Genomic DNA, 25,715 nt, shown 5'->3' on the forward strand with positions numbered 1-25,715 from the left:
GGGCGGGTGGAATTTTGTAAATCCACATAGATTCCAGAACTTTCCACCACAGAAATGAGGAAAATGTGTTTTTTTGACAATTTTTTACGTTTGCAAGGGATTCTGGGTAACAGAACCTGGTTAGAGCCAGTCAAGTCACCCCATCCTAAATTCCTGGGGTGTTTTGTTTTTAAAAATGTATAGTTTTGCTAGGTTTCCCTCGGTGCCTACAGAGCTAGGGTTCAAAACCTATAGCTAAGCACTTTGCAAAAAAAGGGTCAAATTTTCACGGTGAAAATGTGGTGTGTCCATGTTGTGTTTTGCGCCATTTCCTGTCACGGGCACTAGGCCTTACCACACAAGTGAGGTACCATTTTTCTCGGAAGACTTTGCGAAACACAGGGCGGGTGGAATTTTGTAGATCCACGCATCCACGCAGATTCCATAACTTTCCACCACAGAAATGTGAGGAAAATGTGTTTTTTTGGATACATTTTTAGGTTTGCAAGAGATTCTGGGTAACAGAACCTGGTGTGAGCCAGTCAAGTCACCCCACCCTAGATTTCCCAGGGCGTTTAGTTTTCAAAAATGTATAGGTTTGCTATTTTTCCCTAGGTGCCGGCAGAGCTAGGGTTAAAAAACTACAGCTAGGCAATTTTCAATAAAAGGGTCATTTTTCACTATGAAAATGTGGTGTGTTGACGTTGAATTTTAGGCCGTTTCCTGTTGCGGGCACTAGGCCTACCCACACAAGTGAGGTAGCATTTTTCTTGGAAGACTTTGCGGAGCACAGGGTGGGTAGAATTTTGTGGATCCACGCAGATTCCAGAACTTTCCACCACAGAAATGTGAGGAAAATGTGTTTTTTTAAAATACATTTTTATAGGTTTACAAGGGATTCTGGATAACAGAACCTGTCGAGAGCCAGTCAAATCATCAAATCCTGGATTTCCCTTGGTGTGTAGTTTAAAAAAATTGTATAGGTTTGCTAGGTTTCCCTAGGTGCCGGCAGAGCTAGCGTTAAAAATCTACATGTAGGCACTTTGCAAATAAAGTGTCATTTTACACTGTGAAAATGTGGTGTGTCCACATTGCGTTTGAGCCATTTCCTGTTGCGACCAGTGAGGTACCATTTTTATTGGGAGACCTAGGGTAACACAGAATTGTAGAGCAACTGTTATTACCTATTGGCATTTGATGCATTTCTGCCTTCCAAATGAAATACAATGTGTAAAAAAGAAGTAATTTTGAAAAATGACCTTTCATTCTCATGCTAGTATGGGTACTCCCAATTTCGGAAATGTGCAGATACTTACTGTTTCTAAACTCTATATTTTGTTCCCATTTCAGAAACACATAGGTGTCTTTCATACCTATTTTGCCATGTAAAGTTTTTCCCAGAATAATTGCCATATACCCGGTACATAATAAAAAAACATTGCAAGACGCTGCTCAGTTATTGGCTCTGGGTTCGTCGGGTTCTTGGTGAACCTACAAGTCCTATATATCCCCACAACCAGAAAGGTCTATCGGATTTAACAGTATATTGCTTTCAAACAGCTGTCATAATTAGAAGAAGTTACAGGTGAAAACGTTGACACAAATTGCTGTTTTTTTCAACGAAGTTTCAATTTTTCCTATATTTAACTGTTAGTTTTGATAGAGAAAACTTAAAGGATCTGCACAAATGACCCCTTTCTAAATTTAGAATTTTGTCTAATTATGTAAAATGTATAGCTTACCAGGATCCATTATTTCTTTCATACCCATTTCTACCATTAACTGGAAGATGGTTGAAAGCACAACAAATAGCAAAAACAGGACATATCCCGGTAAAATGCCAAAGCTGTGTAAAAAAATTGGTTTTCTGTCAAAAGTCTGTCATTTCCTAAAAGCTGGGAAAATATTGATTTCATCCCAGCTAACCCTTTTTTTTATAACATTTGCGGGGAAAAAACAGACACTTTCATTTGCAGCACTTTTTCCCCATTTTTCCCAAATAACCCAAAATGTAGCTGTATTTTTCCTAATTTCTAGGTATCCTCCAGAGGAATCCACGAACCCTGGGTACCTTTAGAATCCTCATGATTTTGGAAAAAAAGGACACAAATTTAGCGTGGATACCTTATGTGGTCAAAAATTACAGGAGCCTAAGCGCAAACTACCCCAAATAGCCAAAAAAGGCTTAGCACAGAGGGGGAAAAGGCCTAGCAGCGAAGGGGTTAAAGTTAATCTGTAATAAGGGAGGCATTAAAATATGGTTGTAATATTTATTTCTTTTTTTAATTTAAAAAAAGGGTTGTTACTCCTGCAAGAAGCTTACAGGAGTCAAACACACAATCGCCTGCAGGGGATGTACTTTACGTTCAACTCTAGTGACCCTCTTGCGAGATCGTACATTTGGGATTAAGTTAAAAACAGTGTTTTTCTGTAATTCAATCAATCAATCAATCAAGGATTTATAAGGTGCGCCAAATCACCTGTGAGGGTCTCAAGGTCCTGGAGTTGCAAGCTGCTTTGTAGTGATCTTGTTCATTTGCACAGCCAGGTATTGAGTTGTTTCCTGAATTGGCAGTGCAATGAGGCTGTCCTGAGGTGAAAGGGAATTTTGTTCCAGGCTCTGTTTGCTAGATGTGAGAAGGAACATCCTCCGCTATTGCCTCAGCAGATCCGGGAAGTATCTGCAAGGAAGAAGAAGACAGATTGTAGGTCTCTGGTAGGTTTGTGGAAGGTCATGCGTTTGTTGATGTTAGCTGGTCCTTCGTTGTGCAAAGCTTTGTATGAGTGGGTCAATATCTTGAACTGGCATCTCTTTTGAATCGGGAGCCAATGTAGCTTCTTGAAGAGAGGGGTGATGTGGGTCCATCTTGGGATGTTTAGTATAAGTCTTGCCGCTGAGTTTGTATTGTTTGTAGTCTCTGTGAGCAAAGAAACAGATTAGAGATGTTGATTACATTAGTAAAATTGATAATGATTTTTTCCATTATTCAAATTCAAATTAAGCTTTAATTCGATATAAAATTTCATATCATAAAAGCATACATTTAAAAATACATCAATATCATCGTACAGATTTCACTATATGTCACAAAAAGGGCAGCAGTATTACATTTTTTTATGATGAAAAAGAAAAAGGGGAAATAATGGTCATATTCATACAAAAAGAATACAACAAATATTTTAAAAAAGCAGTTAAAATTATGAAGTTCAGAGGGCCCTATGGGTTACAACCTTTTTTATATAAAAAGGAATATACAATCAGTTCATTGAATTTCTAAATTTCACCAATAGTTTAAAAAATTCAATAAGAGTGAAAATTATTTTCGGGGTTTCCATTCTTTGTAGTATAAAAAATGCCTCTCTACTAGAACGTATCCCCCACTCTCTAAGGATTGGTCTTAACAGAGTTTTTCTAGGAACAAGATAAAATTTACAGAATAAAGTGCAGTGCAAATTTGATTGTAGGGCCACATCATCACAGGGACAAGGCAAAATTTGTCTCGACCAATCATTACAAGATGGAAATGTGATTAGTCGAAAAAAGGAACCCATTCTAAATCTGGATAAAAGCATTCTAGCGTAGCTATTTATGTCACTGTTAAGATAAAGTTGTGGGCCCCGTTCAGGAGCTATATTTTGATAGGCTAGGACTGACTTTTTTAGTTTCTCTGTCTTCCGTCTTTTGTTTTCTAGGTGGTCCATAACCATTTTACATAGCCCTTTCCTTGATATTGATTCCATGGACAAGGGTTTTTTAAAAAACTCAGGATGACCAATGTCATTCATCATATTTTCAACTGTCGATAGCCACTTGACACGCTTAACGCCATCCAGTTGTAAGCAGTCAGAAATAATGTTACGATTGAAGACGGTTTCAGTGGTCAGCCAGAGTTTGTGCCATAGAAGGATGGGTTCCGTCTTAATAATGTCCATAATGTATGCAAGGCCAAGTTCTATGTGTATAAAATAATTTGGGGTGGATCTTGGTACCCCTAAGAGGTACCGGAGAAAACGATTCTCGATCTGTTGAATACAGACTGCGGAATCGATGCCCCACACCCCTGAACCATAAATTGCCGTGGACACACATTTGGCTTTATAAATGACAATTAACTCTTTCACAGGCCTTCCCCCAATTTTACTTGCAAAATTCTGCAAGGCACCAATGGCCTTGGAGAAAGCTAATTTTCTTGCTTGAATAGCTTGTTTCCAAGTAGATTTACGGTGAAAACAAATCCCCAAATACGGGAATTGATCTGTAATCTCAATTCTTTTGTTATCTATGAAGACATGGCAGGGTATTTGCTTTATTCCCTGTCGACACGACATAGAGTAGGTTTTACTAATGTTAACCTTCAGTCCCTTCTCCCTCATAAAAAGGTTGAACTTAGAGACTGCCCTCTGGAGTCCCAGCCTGGTCTGCGATAAAATTGCAGCATCGTCCGCATATAAGAGGATGGGAACAGGGGAGCCCTGCACAGCAGGGTAGTCATAAGGAAAGCTGTTGAGATGATCACCAATTTCATCAATATAGAGTGAAAAGAGCAGGGGTGCCAGAATGCACGTTCAACAAACAATTAGGGAGGGTCTAAGGGCAAGTTTACCGACTGACCAGATATAAGCCCCAAACTCAATGCACAACAACAAATAATATCTGGGGGTCAAAAAGCAAGTCAGTAAGTCAAGCAAGAAGGACCACTAAACCAAAGACATGCAAAACAGTATCAGTGAGAAATAATGGTTAATAAACGGCCAAGTCAAGGCTCAAGAGTATATGGAGAAAAATATTGTTCCCATCAGAAGCCACACTGTACCGCCCTTGTTGTCATCATTTGGGTTCTCCTTACCCAGGAGACATAGTGGCCGGTGAGTTGTTGCCGTAACCGAAATGTGGTGTGAGGGCAGAACAGAAAGGTATGTTAGTGGCTAATGAAAAAAGCAGTGTCTGGTGGTTGGAGTGAAAAGTGAAGGGTAATGATGAAATTAGGTGAGTTGGGTGGAAAAAGAATTTTATTAATATCCCCCAATCCCTAAGATTAAAAGGCAGGTGTGGGTGCAGGTTTTAAATAATAACCGCACTTATTGGTGGTCGACATGTTTCTGCATTCACAAGAAAGGAGTTTCTAATGCATTCTTCAGGACCTTGGAAATACACTACTGCTTTGTAAATGAAAATGAGATAAATAATGAAAAAATATCACCTGGAAATCCAGGCGTACTCAACCGTATACTGTTAGTGCATAGTGGTAAGGGATCCAACATGTAAAACAAACAGACAGATAACAAGGAAACAAATGGACACCAAATGTTATTCACATTGTTTCTGTTTGTAATCATACTGATAATACAATATGTTCACTCATACTAGGACACAGTCTCAAGTATACACTCACCCATAAATGTAGGTTGAGAGGCTTCACCCCACCTGGCTGCAGCGCAGGTAAAAGGAGCACCGCTCTGGGGATAATCATAAGGTATTTACAGAGCGGTTTCATAATGTGACACAGAGATAAAATAAACTAAAACAGAGTTTACTCAGAGAAAAGAGGTGGTCTGGACCTCTTATATATCAAGTGGTGACAGACTTCTAGGACCGACCGCCGTGATCTATCAAAGCCAGAGAGGACGAATACCAAATATTTATGCATGCAGAGTCTCTCACGTTGTACAGAAAATAATGTGCATGGACGAGCAAGAGAGTTGCATGGTTTAACATGGAGACGTGTATACCAATGATAAATTACTATGATGGTATGCTGGTAGCTAAGACTCATTTTTTTGATGGCAGTGAGTGATTGGGAACTGTTAGTAAGCTTTCCCGGGTGTTTTCAAAGTACAAGATCTCGCTGCAGAGTACAAAATTATGCAATCACGGAGAGCTCTTTAAAAGCGGAAATTACTCCGTGTAAATGTAACTCTACGAAAAAATACCAGCACTTTTTAAGGATGCCTAGTTTTTAGCGCAATGAGCGCAAAGCCTTTCAGTCTCAAAACAGGAGTGGCCATTAGTAGCGATAGCCACTCCGTGTGCGCATTAAGAATATAGTCAGTGCGCGTTTAAGAAGTAAGTCAGTGCGCACAGCCAGGGCACGCTCACCTTTCCGTCGGTGTCTCCGGGCAGTCTTCAGTACTGCTTGGGGGGGCACCGACCGCGGATCGCGGTGATGTTTTGTAGGATCGTGAATAACTCCCTGCACGTCACGTGACAGAAGGCGGTCACGTGATGTCAGGGATTCTGGGAAACGTAGTTCACTGCGCGTTTCAACCAGTTATACAGCGAGAGCCAGGCAAAATTGTATGTTAAAGACTTCACTCTACGCGGTGCACCAAAGTGTGATAAAAGAAGTTACACGTGTATTGTTGAACATTGATAGCTGTGTGGCAGCTGGAAAACCCACTCCAGTGTGTCTTAGATGACATTCTATAGGGCAACAATGTTGGACATTGATATCGAATAGGATATCCAAAATGTACAGGTGGAAAACTTACTCCGTAAGGTATTTACGGGTGGTATATAATGACACTATACTGGGCGACACTCAGAGGGACATCCAGGGTATAGGCTCATTGAGGCCCTCCTTGTCGCTATTGAGGCGGTACACCCATTTTTGTTCCATTTTGAACAAGAACCGGCTGACATCCGCACATGAGTCAGGGATGTGCGGTTGTTCAAGGACTGTCCAGTAAAAGTCCTCAGGGCCATGAGCCTTCTCCAAGAAATGTGCTGTGAGGCGGGTGGCTTGTTTTCGACAGCGTACTGTGCTTTTGTGTTCTTGGATGCGTGTCCGTATCTTTCTGGTCGTCATGCCGACGTATTGTAATTGACATGGACATTTGATCAAGTAAATAAGATTACTGCTGTTGCAGTTCGTAAACTTGCTTTGTATCCATGGGCGGTTGGTGCCTATGTCGATCTCAGTAGACTTATTGGTCTGGGGACAGACGGTACAAGTCCCACACGGATGGTGTCCCACCACTGGTGGTAGGTCCCATAAGGTACCCACTTGTCTCGCCTCCTTGTTACGTGGGCGTGTGTGGACTAGTTGATCTTTTAAATTCGGTCCTCTCTTGTAGGCAAACATAGGTTGGGGGATGTCGTCGCCTCCGGTTTTGAGGATAGACCAGTGTTTCCTTATGATTTTTTGCAACTGGTTTGATCGACTGTTGAAGGTGTTGACGAAAGCAATGCGATCCGTCTTTTCTTTGGGAGGGAGGACTTCGAGTAGGGCCTCCCTGTTGTTATTGGAAGCCCTCTTTTTAGACTGTCGGATGATTTTCTTGGGATAGTGTTTCTCCTTTAGTTGAGCCTCCAAGTTTCTTGAATGGACCTCAAAAGATTCCTTGTTGGAGCAATTTCTCTGGACCCTGAGAAACTGGCCAAAAGGTAAGTTGTCTCTCAGGGCTCGCGGATGGCAACTATCTTATCGCAATAGTGCATTCTTGGCCAGAGGTTTGCGATATAGCTCCGATTCAATGCCAGTCGGAGTGGCATGTAACCTTAGGTCCAGAAAGGCCAGAGATGTTCTACTGTACTCGATGGTGAACTTGAGATAGGTGTTCTTGCCGTTCAACCATCTGTGGAATGACACTAGGTCTTCTTCCGTGCCACGCCACACCACCAGGATGTCGTCAATGTAACGTTTCCATACATGTATCGATGGTAAGTATGGATTGGTGGTTACTAGGACATCTTGTTGCTCAAAGTTATGAACGTACAAGTTCGCCAGGCTCGGCGCGAAAACACTGCCCATACTGGTCCCAGATGTTTGCAGGTAAAAGGTGTCCTCAAAGCGAAAATAGTTTTCCTTCATAGCAATTTCTGCTAGATGCATGATGAAGTGTGTTGGAGTAATAGATTGGTGGTTATTCTGCTCCAACAGTGTGCCTACTACCTCTAGGGTCTCGGTTTGCGGGATCGATGTGTATAGGGACTCAACATCGAATGATACGAAGATGTCAGTTTCGATGTTATATTGTATCGTTGGAAGGAGTCTTAAGACATCTTTAGTGTCTTGGAGGAATGTAGGCATTGCTTTAACCATTGGGTTAAGAAAGTAGTCGACAAAGGTCGAGAGTGGTTCTAAGACCGACCCAATGCCTGAAATAATAGGCCTGCCAGGTGGTGGCCTTTGTGGCTTATGCACTTTGGGCAGACAGTAGAAGTACGGGATCGTAGGGTGTTTGGTGACCAGGTACTGTCCTTCCTGTGATGTAATCCAGCCCTCACTTGTGGCTTCCTCTACCAAGGTGCTTATTTTCGATTGTAATCCTTCTGTTGGATCCGTTCTCAGAGGTAGATAGGATTTACGGTCACTTAGTTGCCGGAGGCATTCGTTTCTATATGTCTCGGTATCCAAGATAACGGTGGCTCCGCCTTTATCGGCCGGCTTGATGGTAATTTTTTCGTTGGAAGCTAGTGAGCGTAAGGCCAGTTGTTCATCTCTAGGGAGATTCATGAAGGGCTTGACCTCTCTTCTGTAAAGGTTTGTGACATCATTCTCCACAGCTGCTTCAAAGGTAAGAACCTTAGAATCGTCAGGGTCCGGTCTTGAGGATTCTTGCAGGTTAAGAAGCGGGTTGAGAGCGCTGAGGGCGATGTGCCAGGCGCGCTCCAATCCTCCTCCCGAGACCCATGGTGCTAGTAGCGCCCTATTTTAAAGTGCTGAGAAACCCCTGAATTTGTTTTTTTTTTTAGAATGAGCATTTCGCTCTTCTAATTTTTTAAGCACTTTTTTCACTTTTCTTTTTTCACTTTCATGTCCCCAGGTTAGGGTGGACTATTAGAGTGTCCATACCGCCGGGGTATAGTCCTGAAGAATGCCTTGGTGAATACATACCACTAGTACGGCAGAAACATGTTGACTGATTAATTTAACCACGTGGTATTTAGCTGAATTTAACCAAATCCTAACAACCTTGGCACTTAAATTCAGAAACATATACCACCTACACGTGTCTTAGGGATCACTCATTAAAGTTTTTTTGATACCCTGTTAGGCACTTTTAATTTCTATTTCTCACAACACGTCCTCCCCACACGACCAGCTCCGCAGTCTTTCTGGCGTCGTAGCACACCGAAGAGACACTCGGTCTCTTCGGTGGGGCCCGATGATGAAGCATGACACTGACCAGGTCGGTGTGTGAGGGCCTTCCTACTCAATCAGAGTGATTGTGTTAAAACCCTCCTATCATTTGCTCCATATTCCTGGCAGTCCTGTGACTGACCAGACCTCTCTTCTTTTGTTGTATTGCATTTAACCGGGGATTAAGAGAGTGTCCTTGATTCTCCCTACCTCTCCCTTTGTTGACATACAAGTTTGTATTAAACCGTGTTTATTGGCACAGTTAATTTTTTCCATTAAATATATAAAGCAATATTATTTTTATAATCTGGCTAGACACCTTAATTTAAACGACATTAGGTTTTCATTTCCTTTATTTATTTTATTGATTTATTTTAGAGGTTTTATATAGCGCTAGCTGGACCCAGGGGTATCAGAGCGCTTTACATTTTAGAGACAAGAAGGTCAATAAGACAGGGGACATACATAGCATCAATGTATATAAACAACATATAAGTCTCCGCCTGATAGATTTCAAAATGATACCTATGGGAAATAAGCACATCAAAATGTGGAAGATGTGAATAATCAAAAATATCAAAAGGCACAAATTGAAAAAAAAAGCGGGAGGGGCAGAAGTGAGGGGGGGTTGGAGGGGATGAGGGCTGAAGGTGGACAAGGGAGGGGGGGTGCAAGGTGGAGTGAAGGTGGTAAACAGGGAGGGGGAAGTGACGAGGAGGAAGGGCGAGGAAGGCTGAAAACAGGGAGGGCGGATGCATCTAGGGTCGGACAGATGTGGCCAGTGGAAGAGAACAGATATGGATTAGGGTCCCCAGTATTTATTGAGGAGATGTAGTTTGAGTTCTTTTTTGAAGCTAGAGTAGGAAGGGTTACAGCGAAGGTCAGTTGGAAGGGCATTCCAAATGCAAGGAGCGTTGCCGGAAAAGGATCGAGACTGGGTGTTTTTCTTTTTTAGAAGGGGGGGGATAAGAAGTAGGATATTAGTACTTCTCAAGGATTGGGAGCAACCAGCTTTAGTGAGTTTGTTAGCGAGGTAGGTCGGTGTTTTCTGATGGAGAATTTTGTGTGTAATGCAGGCTGTTTTGTAAGAGGATCTACCTTCAATGGGGAGCCATTTAAGGGTTTTAAGGGCAGGGGAGATGTGTTCGAATCGCTTGCAGTCTAAGGTAACCCTAGCTGCAAGGTAAAGCACAGATTTAAGAGGTGCTAGGTGGATCTTAGGAATTCCGATGAGAATGGCATTGCCATAGTCGATGCGAGAAAGAACAAGGGATTGGACTGCTAGTTTGAAATCATCAATAGGGATGAAGGCTTGATTTTCTTAAGGTGGCTGAGAGTGAAGAGGGCTCCGTTGGCCGAATTATTGATGTGTACCTTGAGGGTTAGGAGGTTGTCAAGGGAGATCCCTAATGATTTGACTGCGGAGGACAAAGATAAGGAGCAGTTGAGGGCCTTAAGGTCAGAGATCCAATTCTGAATGGGGAGCTGGTTATTTTAGGGGAAAAAATAATAATTTCAGTTTTTTAGGGTTGAGTTTGAGGTGGTTAATGTGGAACCAGGCTTGAATCTTGATTAGAGTGTTGTTGAGGTGAAGGATGTCAGCATGAGTTTTAATCTTATAATAGAGTTGGGTGTCGTCGGCATAAAGATGGTAGTTGATCCTGGCTTGTTTAAGAATGAGTGTGAGGGGTTCCATGAAAAGGTTAAAGAGTGTGGGAGAGAGGATGGATCCTTGCGGAACTCCTAAGGAGATGGAGGCAGGGTTAGATAGGCAATTTTGCATTTTGATTTGTTGAGAACGGTGTTGTAGGTATGAGACAAACCATTTGTGTGTCGTACCATTCAGGCCGAAACGGTCTCTAAGAACATTGAGAAAAGCAGAGTGGTTAACAGTATCAAATGCTGCAGAGAGATCAAGGAGGATCAGAAGGCTAGATTCACCATTGTCAAGTGAGTGGTGGATGTCGTCAACAATGTTTAGCATGCCGGTTTCAGTGCTGCATCCTTTCCTAAAGCCAGATTGGAAGGGGTCTAGTAAGTTAAAGTGTTCAATGTTTCTATCTAGTTGGAGAAGGACACATTTTTCCAGGGCTTTAGAAAGAAGGGGAAGGTTGGAGATGGGACGAAGGTTATTGAGGTCGTTTGGGTCTGCCAAAGGATTTTTAATAATGGGGGTGATTTGGCCTAGTTGCAATGAAGTGGGGACACATCCTGTGGTAAGGGAGCTGTTGATAATAGAAGTCCAGGAAGGGGTGATGATGTGTTTTAGGTTTTGGACAAGTTTGGAGGGGAGAGGGTATTTGGTGTGGGAGGAAGGCTTGAGTTTGGAAATGATGTTAAAGACGTCTCTTTCCGTGACTGGCTGGAAGTTAAGCCAAGTGGCATTATTTTTAGTAAGAGAGTTAGTATGATTGGAGTCCAGGAAAATGGAGGGCAATGGGGGGTGAGGGAGATCAGAGTTATGATGGGCAGTAGTAGGTGTAGGGGGAGTTATGATGGTGGGTTGGATATTAAGAGAGATGTTCAGGTTAGTGGTAGGGATCGCAGTAGAGAGGAAGGATTGCTCAATTAGTTTAATTTTGTCTGAAAAAAAGAGAGCTATTTCTTCACATTTAGTCGTCAAGGCCAGTGGGACAGGGGGAGCGGAAGCAGTTTGATTGCGCACAATGTTGAATAGTTCTCTTGGCCGATTCTGAGCTCGATCTAGTTGTGACCTGAAGAAGGAAGTTTTTTGTCTAAAGATGCGTTTTTTGTAGGACGATCTAGCAAGTCTGAGGCGGGCCAGGTTAGAGGGAGAGGGGTGCTGTCTCCATAATCTTTCAGTCAGTCTGAGTCTACGTCTTTCATGGATCACTGAAATAATATCGACTACCAAAATATCGACTACCCAAAATATCGAGGAAAAAATATCTACAACCAAAATATCGAGTTTGTATGTACAAACAGGTAAGTACAAAAATATCGAGTACAAAATATCGTTGTAAAAAATATCGTTGTAAAAAATATCGACTTTACTAAAAACAATGTTTAATTACATTAATATAAAAAATTAATTACTAAAATATAATTAACAATACTTAAAATAACTTTTAATAATTAAATAATTAATGAAAGTAAAAAAATAATATTTTTTTAATCATATTTCTTAAAACATATATATATATATAGTAACAAAATTTAATTAAATAATACGCAATATTGTATATGTACCCCAAAAACCCAAAAATGACCCTGAACCCTAAAAATACCCCTTTACCCAAAAACTAAAAACTGACCCTGAACCCTAAAAATACCCCTTTACCCAAAAACTGAAAACTGACCCTGAACCCTAAAAATACCCCTTTACCCAAAAACTAAAAACTGACCCTGAACCCTAAAAATACCCCTTTACCCAAAAACTAAAAACTGACCCTGAACCCTAAAAATACCCCTTTACCCAAAAACTAAAAACTGACCCTGAACCCTAAAAATACCCCTTTACCCAAAAACTAAAAACTGACCCTGAACCCTAAAAATACCCCTTTACCCAAAAACTAAAAACTGACCCTGAACCCTAGAAATACCCCTTTACCCAAAAACTAAAAACTGACCCTGAACCCTAAAAATACCCCTTTACCCAAAAACTAAAAACTGACCCTGAACCCTAAAAATACCCCTTTACCCAAAAACTGAAAACTGACCCTGAACCCTAAAAATACCCCTTTACCCAAAAACTAAAAACTGACCCTGAACCCTAAAAATACCCCTTTAATTTAACATAATTAGCAATTAATCTATTAAATTAAATTAATTACCAATTACATTTTAATTAAATACCATATATTATTTAATTACCAATTAATTAATTATTACTACCAATTAATAAATTTACATATTTAATTAATTATAATTAAATTACTTCCCACCCTATTCCCCTATAAACCCACAACCCGCTACAGAAAATACATTATTTTAATTTACATAATTAGAAATTAATCAATTAAATTAAATTAATTACCAATTAAATTTTAAATAATTAACATATATTATTTAATTACCAATTAATTAATTATTACTACCAATTAATGAATTTACATATTTAATTAATTATAATTAAATTACTTCCCACCCTATTCCCCTATAAACCCACAACCCGCTACATAATAAAATTACACAATAATTAAAAAAATCATTAATTAAAAATACTTATGAAATAAAATGACACTTTTCACACATATTATTACATAAAAACACTATAAATAATTAAATATTATTTTAAAAACTATATTTTTTACTATCTAGATTATATACTTGGATATTTTCACTGTCTATATTATTTACAGTCGATATTACTTCACTTACCTTAAAAACGATATTTTGGCTGTCGATATTCTGTCTAGTCGATATTTTGTCCAAACGATATTTAAAACTCGATATTCTGTCCAAACGATATTTTGGAGTCGATATTATGTCTGTGCACCGTCTTTCATTATTTAGGTCTGTGTTAAACCATGATTTGGAGGGGATATTTATTTGTTTTTTGAGTTTGAGAGGGGCTAGAAGGTCAAGGGTAGCAGTGACAGCTTTGCTATATTGTTTGGTTAGTTCATTCGTGTTAAGAGAGGGAGGGATAGCGAGAAGCTGGGCATGAAGTTTGGATTCAAGTAAGTCGGGAGGGATATGACTGAGATTTCTGATCAGTTTCATGGGTTTAATAGTTTTGGAAGGAGGGGGGAGGTAGAGGTGGTTATGGAGAACAGGATAAGGTGATGGTCTGACCAGTCAGTGGGAATGATGTTAGATAGGAGGGTTAGATCTTTGCTGGTAACGATAGCGTCAAGGGTGGCTCCTTTGGAATGAGTTGGTGACTGACAGATTTGTTTGAGGTCATTAATTTCGAGAAGGTCAGGGAGGAGGGAGATTGAGGGATCTTTAGTATCATTCCAATGGAGGTTAAAGTCTCCCAAGAAGATGTTTTTAGATTTGGAAATTGAGGATTGGGTAAGAAGGTTAGATAGCTCATCAATGAATGGGTTGTGATTTCCAGGCGGATTATATATATTGTGAAGGCGGATAGGGGAGGAACCCTGTATTTTGAGTTCGGCTATAAGTAGGCTGCCCGGATTTTGGTTTAAACCGAGTCTGACCGAAAGTACACAAACCGAGTCAAAATCAGCTGACCTGGTTTAAGCCGAGTGTCACTGATTTTTTACATTTGTTGCACTGCTTGGCCACTCGGGGGAGCCAAAGCAGTACAAAACAGCATCCAAGCTAGCATCGGTAATTCCAATATATGATCTCACCCTCCTCCCGCTGTTAATGGTGTTCTTTGCTCTCTTCCCTACTCCTCCTGCTAGCCGTGGCCATGCTTGCTCTCATCCTGCCCCCTCCCAGTGTCCGTAGCTTTCCTGATCACCATCCCGCTCCCGTCCTACGCTCCCGCCCCCTCCCAGTGTCCGTAGCTTTCCTGCTCACCATCCCGCTCCCGTCCTACGCTCCCGCCCCCTCCCAGTGTCCGTAGCTTTCCTGCCCACCATCCCGCTCCCGTCCTACGCTGACTAGTCACCTTTGGCAAAAGAAAATCTGCTTTCGCTTAACTCAAATCGGGCCGGATGCACACAGATCACTTCAGCAGGCGCCTTGATCACAATTCAGCTCTGCTATTTAGTCACTTAATTGGAGTGCTTCTAGCTGTGCAGTCGACTCTCCACCTCTCCTGCCCCGGTTTCTTTTATGAGAGGCGCCTTTAGCCCTCCAGGGGGTCCATTCGCTGCTGGGAGAAAAGTCTTCAACGTTCACATCTCAGGAAAAGTACTTAATTGAACCCCCGACTGCTGGCTCTGTTACAAATGAAAACCACTCGATTTCTTTGTTGGTGCAACAATGGTATTCACTACTCTTTTTTTGTTTTTGTGCAGCATTTAATCTCTTAGGTTATTTCTCAAATTATTATTAATTTGAAATCGCTGCTGCTGGCTTTGTGTTGGTGTTAGGAAAGGGACCGTACGCAGCACGATGGCTTCAGTTCAGTTAATCCCTTGGGACATTTACTGAAACTGGGGCTCAAGTTACACAGAGGAATGCAACCTCATGTGAAGGTGACCAGGTCATTAAATTATTCAGATAATTTAAGTAAGCCGTCGCCTCACTGGCCAGGATACTTCTTTGGGCTGCTGGCTCAAGGCAAAGACAGCTGAAGCACTAGTGCGTCTTGTGGGAGGTGCAACGTAATTCAATGGTTAAAACTGGCCCAACATTTCAGCTGCAGAGCTTATGCTCGTCTTGCGGTATGGATCGGTCCTTTTAGTTATGCGTTGTGGGATCAACATTTCAGCAGTCTATCTACATCTTCCAGGAAGGCAAAGCATGTTTTAGTTAGTAATGGTTAGCTCAGCATTTCATCAATCTTATTTACGTTTTACAAGAAGGATGGTTTAACGTGTTTGTTAATACTGGTTGGCTCGGTATTTCAACATTCTTTGTATTTTGTTTTTATTCCCTGCCTCTCATATAAAAACAATTCAATATAAACATTTCCTGTTTTTCCCACGTGAATAAAAACCTGAGGTTAGGAAACCTTAATGACATGTGCAGGCAGAGCTTGGGTACATTTCAGTTGACATCTGTACATTCTACAGTACCTTGAGCCGTCCTCAGGGCCATATTAAGCAGGCAGCCACATTGGCCTCAGTGTATAGACACAAGCCAAACATACAAGCACAGCAGAGAAGTGTATCTAGGGAGCATTGTAGCATTGAGGCACGTCACAGAAGGGAGTACCTCACAATATCCATGTAAATATGAATTGGGGGTTAGTTGTAAAATTTGGCCAGGTCTTAAGAGGTGTGCTAGACAATATGCTGGCAACCCCAAAAGAAGATCTTTATAACACGCAAGCAGAGCACAAAGCTAACTGATGCATAGCTCAAGAGAAAACCTCAAAAGCGGCACATTCTATGTAAGGGCACAGAAAAGAGGTACATTCAAATATAGGCAAAGTCACAAAAGGGTTGCTTTATTGTTTACAGGAAGGGCATTATGGGGCAGGTGGCTGTCAAGCCTCAACGGTGAACCAATTTCACATGCTCATTTTGCCTTTATGTACACAGTTTGGTTTTAAAATTCTGTCTCCCATGCTATCCCTGAGTAGCGCTGGGGGGCAGGGAGCACAAACCTTCGCTTCCATCTTCCTTTAACAGAAAGGTGGGTCAGTGCCTTTTAACAATTTTAAAATTAACTGCATGGTTGCTTAGCACAACTTAGGAAGAAAGGCCACAGCCCCTCCCCCGCACATTTATATTTCCTTTAACTGCACTTTCAATTACCGAAGGCAAATCTCTCCAGAAAGCTGCATAAATAGGAGAGGGGAAGAAGGAAGGCTCTGTGGGTGAGCTGGTTATGGGCAAAGCGGGCTAGTTTTTTGAAAGAGCACTTGTCACTTTCTTGCCCAAAGTAGCCTTTCAGAATCCCCATCAAGTGGTTCTCACAAGGCCACAGTGATAAAGTGTATGAGTGATGCTGTCCACCCTCCAGTAGTCACCACCAAGACCGCAGAAGGCAGTACTTGACTCGTTCCTTGAGAGGACGGGGTGGCTGCTACAGATGTTAAACCACTCCATCATCTGTCATCAACAAACGATGTGTCGTAACGATGCACCTTTCACATGCTACACTTTTTATATGTTGGCAGAGTGCGTATATCCACTAATGGTGTACCGTACATCTATATCTGTTGGCACAGTGCCTTGCATCTCTTTGGAGCTCCGTGCACTGAACAACTCTGAATTTATTACTCATTTTCAGATCATGCACACTCCTGGCAACTAGGGTCGGATCTTTGTCAACCCTCTTCCTTGACCAGCCTCTATCAGGGCCCATTCCTGGAACAAGCAGCCTTTCTGGCGACAACAGAAAACCTATTAGACTAGATGTTTAAACAAGATAGTTGGTGCCTCACTTGTGGGCCTGTGCATAGAGTGGCTGTTTTTATGCTGACTACACTCATGTCTCAGCTCTATGAGGAACAAGGATTTTAAGTCAGGTGGTACTAGATTGTGATCGTACCAACCCAGTAATGGAGAGATCATATAATGCCACTCTGCACAGTACTTTGACACTTGGCGTACCCTCAGGCCCTACATTGGGGAAGTGGTCTCCAGCTGGAATGTGTCAGAAAATCAGACAGACTAGGGATCCAACTAGGCCTTGTGTGGTGTAGCTACTCGGTCAGAACCATCAGGCATAATTTGCTGATTGGTCTTTTTGTCTACTGCACTCCCTGAGCTGCTCAGGACTGGTATTCAGAATCAGGTAGCACTATGCTGTGATCTTACCAGTCTGGCAGCAGCTCTACAAAGTTAATGCAGTCACAAAGTGAGCACAAAATGCCAATTCCCACAGAACATTAAGAGGCATATCTGATATTGCTCTTTCAAATTCAGAATGTCACTGCAATCGTGCTTCCATAGTGCTCTCCTACTTCTTGTAGAGGCCTCAAGGTGCTTTCTGGTTGGTCGAGTAAGAAGCTGCTCTGTTGTGTATGACCGCCGGGTTGGTAGAGGCGCATGCTGTAGACAGACCCTACTGAGGCCCTCATCTACAGTTGGGTGTTAACTTTGGGGGATAGGGCCCCCAGCAGTAATAATGTTACTGCAATCAAGAGGTGAATTGAGCATTCGGGAGCAAATACATTTGGTAAAACATGCGCAAGAGCTGTCACTAGAGTAGGGCAGCCGCATGGTCCTCACTGAGGGCCTCTCCTTGCCTCTGCTGTGGACGAACCCTTCCCATGTGCCCTGGTCTGAGCCATCATCTGGCCACAGCCTGCTGCAGCCCTGGTTCGATGGTTTGGAGCACAGGCTCCTTCCTGTGAAACAGTTGTGCATCCGTCATTGTTGAGAGGGACTTTTCACAGATACATGGGAAGGAAAGAGTGAGCGAGCATTATGAAAGACTCATTGAAGAAGGTATTTTATGGTGTACTACAATAAGTTTGATTTGTAAAAATGTATTTGGCCCTCACATACACTGTGGTACACTTTCTATATGTCATGCATTATCAGTGCAGAAAGCAAGCAATAATAAAAGCAAAACGTTCCATGAACACCAGAAAAACACTGTTTCTGTTGTGTATAATGGAGCGAAAATGGGTAACCACTGATAACCACTGTTTTTTTAAGGTATTGAAATCACTGGAAAACACTGAAAAAACACCACCAGAATTTACCAAAAATAGAAACTGAAAACAGGAAAGCCTACATAGCATATTCAAAGGAGGCATATTCGGTGTTACTGATAAGGGAGAGCTGTAGTTCGTCTTTGAAGATGATAGCTACACCACCGCCTTTTCGGATGGGTCTATCTTTCCTAATGATGGAGTAGCCTGGGGGTGAGAGTAGGTCAAGAATGCTTGTAGAGTGGTCATTAAATTTGAATTCTTAGGGTTTTTATGGTTTCCAATGACTTTGCGTTATGGACTGGGTATTTGAGAGATTGGGGCTGGAATAAGAACATCAGGTGCACAAGTGTAAGTAGAATATTTCTATTTGTTTTTGGGTAAAAAAATAATGTATTTTAATCAATTTTAATCAATGAGGGATGCTCTAGTTAAGACTAGTCCTGAGGTAGTGAAATCTTCAAATTGGCTCTCCAACCGAACAGGTTTTTTTAAATGCAGTTCTTGCAGAGCCTGTAAATTCGGAGTTAACATGAAGGAGTATTATGATGCTTTTAATCAAGAGGCGATCAAAATCAATGGTTTGTTTACCTGCAAAACAGTTCATGCAGTGTATGTTTTAAAGTGTACTTGCAATTTGCAGTACATTGGGAGCACCAAGCTCCAGGTTTATAACCGGATTTTGCAACATCTAAGAGCAATTGTTAACGCCGATCCTAGTTATCCAGTGGCACGCCATTTTAAATTGGTGCATCAGAATAATCTCAATGATTTGAGTTATTTTGTAATTGATGCAGTTCCAATTTCTAAGAGAGGCGGGGATAGGGAACGCAAACTAAGACAATTGGAGAGCAATTATATATTACTCCTGACAGAAAAATTCCAAATGGTTTAAATACTAGGGAAGATTTATACTATTTTGTATGAATCTTTTATGAATTTTAATGAATATTTATGGAATGTTTATAATTATTTATTGTATATTCGGATCTCTGTGACTAGTATTTAATCTGTTAATTAAATATCAATTTTGTTGCTGGGGCAGGCTTGCTCCCTTATATTATTCTATTTGTTTATAGTTTAACCATGATTTGCTGCTATTTGCGCTGAATGTATTTGTAAATTATAATTTCATTCTATGGTGAGTGGCAGAGGATCTTGTAGAAAAGTAGATATTACTTGATTGATGGCATTCCCAAATATTACGGGCCCGATTCACAGAACTAATTTAAGACAAAAATCCTAAACTTACTACCATTTTGATATTCACAGAATTACTTACTCATTTTGGTATTCACAGAAGGCACTTACTCCTTTAGGTATTCACAGAAGTTAGGGGTCCTAACTTTAGGACTCTTAAATGCCTTCTGTGAATACTGAAAGTCTTAAAGTTAGGATTTTTCTCAATTTAGTAGTAGTAAAGTTAGGACTCCTAACTTTAGGACTCCTAAATTGAGAAATTTAAGACTTTCGGTATTCACAGACGGCATTTAGGAGTCCTAAATTTAAGAGTCCTAACTTTACTACTACTAAATTGAGAAAAATGCTAATTTTAAGACTTTCGGTATTCACAGAAGGCCTTTAGGAGTCCTAAAGTTAGGAGTCCTAACTTTATTACTACTAAATTGAGAAAAATCCTAATTTTAAGACTTTCTATATTCACAGAATGCATTTAGGAGTCCTAAAGTTATGAGTCCTAACTTCTGTGAATACTGAAATGAGTAAGTGTCTTCTGAGCATACAAAAATGAGTAAGTGCCTTCTGTGAATACGAAAATGGTAGTAAGTTTAGGATTTTGTCTTAAGTTAGTTCTGTGAATCGGGCCCTCAGATCTTGAATACTATCTTTATTTTCTACAATTGACTATTGGGTACTGTTTTACTAATGGATTTAACCAAGTATTTGGTATTATAGATAAGCTTTTTGGAATCTGTACCGCATCGATCGTTTATGATTTATTAGTAGATAATTTAGGCACTGGCACTTTAAAGAGGTTTTTTTGACATCCGCTATTGTGATATTTGAGTGAATATATTTGTAACTCAAAATTTTAATTCACTTTTGCACAATTGTTATTTGCACATTGCTCCCTCTACTTTTTGGCATTATAGACTGTGCTAATAGCTTTGTCTGTTTCAAAAAGAAATATTTTAGACTTGACTTAATGTGGGCACTTGCCCTCTATTTATATATATATATATATATATATATATATATATATATATATATATATATATATATATATATATATATATATATATATATCAATCTCACAGTTTGCCACAGCTTGGAAGAGCCCCACACAGGTTGGTTGAGTAACGTGCATTTATTCATGAAGGCTGCAGGCAGTTTTCAGTAACAACAGACATCTTGTGCCGACGCGTTTCGAGTCGTTCTGACTCTTCTTCATAGGCAGTAGCGCGTTGCAAAAAGACCGGCATCAGCAACCACTTAAGTCTGATAGTCCCCGCCCCAGTGGGCGTTGCTGGTTGCATTGCTTGCTGGTACTCGTGGTCACATAGTTCAACTCCAGTGAGTCCGTCTTTGAGCAGCGTGCTGAAAATAAAACCACAGTGGGGTGAGGTCGTTGGTACCTATGGCTACCGCACATTCAGTCCTTCATGAGCACTGCCTCCTGTGATGATCACACCGGGTGGTGTAATCGTCGCTACTATGCAGCTGGGCTCCTCCGCGACCTGGACCGGCCGCTATTATCAATCTCACAGTTTGCCACAGCTTGGAAGAGCCCCACACAGGTTGGTTGAGTAACGTGCATTTATTCATGAAGGCTGCAGGCAGTTTTCAGTAACAACAGACATCTTGTGCCGACGCGTTTCGAGTCGTTCTGACTCTTCTTCATAGGCAGTAGCGCGTTGCAAAAAGACCGGCATCAGCAACCACTTAAGTCTGATAGTCCCCGCCCCAGTGGGCGTTGCTGGTTGCATTGCTTGCTGGTACTCGTGGTCACATAGTTCAACTCCAGTGAGTCCGTCTTTGAGCAGCGTGCTGAAAATAAAACCACAGTGGGGTGAGGTCGTTGGTACCTATGGCTACCGCACATTCAGTCCTTCATGAGCACTGCCTCCTGTGATGATCACACCGGGTGGTGTAATCGTCGCTACTATGCAGCTGGGCTCCTCCGCGACCTGGACCGGCCGCTATTATCAATCTCACAGTTTGCCACAGCTTGGAAGAGCCCCACACAGGTTGGTTGAGTAACGTGCATTTATTCATGAAGGCTGCAGGCAGTTTTCAGTAACAACAGACATCTTGTGCCGACGCGTTTCGAGTCGTTCTGACTCTTCTTCATAGGCAGTAGCGTGTTGCAAAAAGACCGGCATCAGCAACCACTTAAGTCTGATAGTCCCCGCCCCAGTGGGCGTTGCTGGTTGCATTGCTTGCTGGTACTCGTGGTCACATAGTTCAACTCCAGTGAGTCCGTCTTTGAGCAGCGTGCTGAAAATAAAACCACAGTGGGGTGAGGTCGTTGGTACCTATGGCTACCGCACATTCAGTCCTTCATGAGCACTGCCTCCTGTGATGATCACACCGGGTGGTGTAATCGTCGCTACTATGCAGCTGGGCTCCTCCGCGACCTGGACCGGCCGCTATTATCAATCTCACAGTTTGCCACAGCTTGGAAGAGCCCCACACAGGTTGGTTGAGTAACGTGCCTTTATTCATGAAGGCTGCAGGCAGTTTTCAGTAACAACAGACATCTTGTGCCGACGCGTTTCGAGTCGTTCTGACTCTTCTTCATAGGCAGTAGCGCGTTGCAAAAAGACCGGCATCAGCAACCACTTAAGTCTGATAGTCCCCGCCCCAGTGGGCGTTGCTGGTTGCATTGCTTGCTGGTACTCGTGGTCACATAGTTCAACTCCAGTGAGTCCGTCTTTGAGCAGCGTGCTGAAAATAAAACCACAGTGGGGTGAGGTCGTTGGTACCTATGGCTACCGCACATTCAGTCCTTCATGAGCACTGCCTCCTGTGATGATCACACCGGGTGGTGTAATCGTCGCTACTATGCAGCTGGGCTCCTCCGCGACCTGGACCGGCCGCTATTATCTATATTTTTTTTTTTTGAACAAAGCCTCACAGCTTTTCTCACGGTGAGAAAAGCCGTGAGGCTGAAACGCGTTGGTGGAGTGTTTGTGTGAATAAAAGCTGAATACAGTGTCCAGTTGTGCCGCCCCCTTTGTTCAAAAATTAATTTTGGGGCTTCGATCCAGCTCTTGGGTTGAGCACACGCTGTTGAGCGCTCTCAGGCTTGGAAGGATCGTGTTGGATTAATATATATATATATATATATATATATATATTTATATATCATTTTGAATGTGTTTATCCGACTAATTATAGATTATATTGTATTGTTTTGTGAAAAATACCCATTCATTTTAGAAATATGAAATATGTCATCTCTAAATGTAATAGTTGAGAAAAGAATGAATACAATCTCGCTATTTCAAGTATGTCTTCACTATCTATGCCTGGGGGGAGGAGCTTGTGTGGACTTTCTGCACTTAAACTTGTTGATCTCTGTAGCACCATGTGATCAAGACCGGGTTGCCCCGGTCGAAACGCGTCATGCTGTCGGAGTATTGAGTAAGCATGGGCGAATTTTGTGAATTCGCGATCCGCGAATTTGCAGATTTGCGAATTCGCGATCCGCAAAATTCGCGAATTTGTGCGAATTTGCGGATTTTTGGTTTTTTTTGCGTGTTCGCGGGGTTTTTTGCGTGTTCGCGGGGTTTTTCGCGTGTTTGCTGGGATTTTTGCGTCTTCGCGAGCCGCTTGCATAGCGAAGTTACCCATGCAGTCATTTATGGGAGAGGGAGAGATAGATAGATAGATAGATAGATGGATAGATAGAAAGAGAGAGAAAGAGAGGGAAAGAGAGAGGGAGAGAGAGAACGAGAGAAAGAAAGAGAGGCCGGATCTCTGAAGGGCCAGATTCCTGAGTTGCCCCTACAGAACATACAGCTTTTTATTTTTAGCAAAATGCATATGAAAATTGTGCTGTAAACATCTCTTTTAGTTTAACCCCTCCTGACAACTCAAAATGGGTGTATTTGCCATCCTCTCCCTTCTTCCTGTTTTTTTTTTATATCTGTAAGTGCTTCCTGATGAGGCTTAATTCCTTGGACAGGTGCCTCGTTGCCTACTTGTAACTATTCTCTGACCCTGCTTCAAGGGTCAGAGCAGGGTCAGAGAATAGTTGCAAGTAGGCAACGAGGCGCCAGGAAGCAATTAGGAGCAGGTGTCCAAATTGAAGTTAATTTGTTTGTAACCCTTTTGTAAAAGGTTACAAAGAAATTAGGTTCAACTTTTGCACCTGCTGCTGTAACCCTTGCTTGGCTGAAAATTCGTCCCGCTGATTTGCGGATTTTACTGCGATTTCGCAAGATTCGCAGATCGCGAAATCGCGGAAAATCCGCAAATTCGCCCGCGAAACGGATTTCACGCCCACCCTTAGTATTGAGGAATAAAGCACTTTCACTTTGAAAATCTGCACAGAGTGGTCCGTACCTGTTTGGTTGTCTGTGATACGACTTCAGGAGTCTTCATTTGATATATATATATTACCTACCGGCGGTCGCCAGTAGGTAGTTATAGTTAGGATCGTTTTCCATAGGAAATCCGCAACATTCTATTGGGAATAACTTTGGTGCCGATTGAGGGATCTGCCTGTAATTTTCCTTAAATTTGCCTCGCTGCGCTGTGCTCCTTCCCTGAAAGTTTGGGGGGGATTCGTCAAGCGGGGGCCGAGATAAAAGGGGGGTCCCAAAACGTGTTTTCCCCATGTTAATTTCCATAGGGCGGTTGGACTCACTTTTAGCCCGAACGGCTGAATGGATTTCCACAAAACTTGGCAAAATTGTAGGGACTGGTAGCCCGATGTGCCTTTGCTATGTCTCAAGGTATGTGCTCCAGTGGATTTTGAGTAATTTAGGTACAAAAAAAATATATATCTATAAGCGCGCCCCAGTACGCGCACAGGGGCGCGCTCCAGCGCGCTACGCGAGTTCGCGAGCGGAGAGCTTATTGGCTCTCGGGTGTCTGTCAACATTCCAAACAGTCTGGAGCGGCCGCCATCTTGTGTCTCGGTAGGATCGAGACACAAGAGGTGGCAAAAACAAAGGGGGAAATGACCAAAAGCGGGCAGTGTAGATCTCGATTTGCGCGGGGAGAGCGCCCGGTACGCGCACCGCGGAGCGTACCGGGGAGCGTACCATGGGGAAAAAAAGAATGACAGAGTTTTTTAAAAATTTAGCATTTTTTTATAAATTGGAGGTAGTTCTAAAAAGAACAGTTTTTTTATTCTTTTTGTTGTTTTATATATTTTTTTATTGTTCTTTGGAACATTTTTACTTTTTTTTGGCTTTTATGAACAATTTTATGCTTTTTTTGTAATTTTTATGGGGACAAACAAAAAACAGCGAATTGTAAATGGCTCAACTGGAGCAAAAAAAATCAGGAAAAAATTAAGGTTTGTTTTTGCAATTGTGGTTGTCTCTAGCACGGTTAATCAGTTTGATACTTTGCTCTCCATAGCAAATTGTAGTCCCGCAAAATTTACAAACAATTTTAAAATCTCCCAACTGGGGTTGGATATTTGGGACCATCTCCCTTGTCTCTGGACCCGATGGAATGGGTTGTTTACTTTTGGAGGTGCTGCGAGAAGATTGGGGAGGGTTTCTTGTCAGTTCTCTGACCTCTGCTGCAGCATAGTTGTTTGGGTGCCAAATTAATACTTTTTTGCAGGGTTCCCCCTGAAAAGTACAGTGCCACAGATAAGGCATGTCACTTTTGGAGCATTAACTTTCTTTAGTCCCCTTGGGATTTAAAAGAACTCCCACACAATGTGTTCCTTTGGTTTATAGGGGGTATTATCTTCAGGCAGGAACTGCCTCTCCTCCTCCTCCTCCTCCTCCTCTTCTTCTTCACCACCACTGTGGTGTTGTGGTGGTCCTTGTGGTGGTCGTTGTGGTGGTGGTGGTGGTTGAGATGCTCCTGCTGCTGCTGCTACTGTAGCCATTTCTCACTACAAACAGGTCTTCCTCAGTCAAAGTACAAAGTGAGAATGAGGAAAAAAGGTGGGGGCTTTCATCATTTGGAAAAAAAACTGTTCTGAACCAATGAAAAGTGTTATTTTCAGGTCACATGACCCGACGCGCTTACGGTACGCGCCCCAGGGCGTGCCCGGGAGCGCTTACGTAGCACGATCGTATGAGCTCGGGAGCTTCCGGGTGCACTTACGCCGTGCGTATCACGCGGACGCGGCTACGTGATACGTCACGATGATGTTTTCGTTCGCGGCAATAGCGCTAACGGGACGCTCACCGGTACGCGCACCGGGGTGCGCCGCAAGACTGCGCTTACCGGTGCGCTCACCGGTACGCGCACAGGAGCGCTCCAGGGCAAAAAAAAAAAAAATATGAACAATGAGCCCCATTCACAGAATGAACTTAAGACTCAATCCTAAACTTACTACTATT

At 42.1% G+C, this 25,715-nt stretch overlaps 1 protein-coding gene across 1 annotated transcript in view; it reads right to left on the reverse strand.

Moving 5' to 3' along the window:
- Nucleotides 1-13,748, reverse strand: part of LOC147747115 (uncharacterized) — a 46,639-nt gene extending 32,891 nt beyond the window's left edge. The window contains exons 1-3 of the mRNA XM_086925070.1: nt 13,522-13,748; nt 11,061-11,902; nt 7,733-8,536 (exon numbers count right to left, since the gene is read on the reverse strand). Of these exons, the coding sequence (XP_086781196.1) occupies nt 7,733-8,536; nt 11,061-11,902; nt 13,522-13,748 (1,873 nt within the window). The remainder of the gene's footprint in view (nt 1-7,732; nt 8,537-11,060; nt 11,903-13,521) is intronic.
- Between the last annotated feature and the right edge of the window lie 11,967 nt (nt 13,749-25,715).

The sequence above is a fragment of the Lissotriton vulgaris genome, chromosome 1_1, assembly GCF_964263255.1.
Source record: "Lissotriton vulgaris chromosome 1_1, aLisVul1.2, whole genome shotgun sequence".
Lineage (NCBI taxonomy): Eukaryota > Metazoa > Chordata > Amphibia > Caudata > Salamandridae > Lissotriton > Lissotriton vulgaris.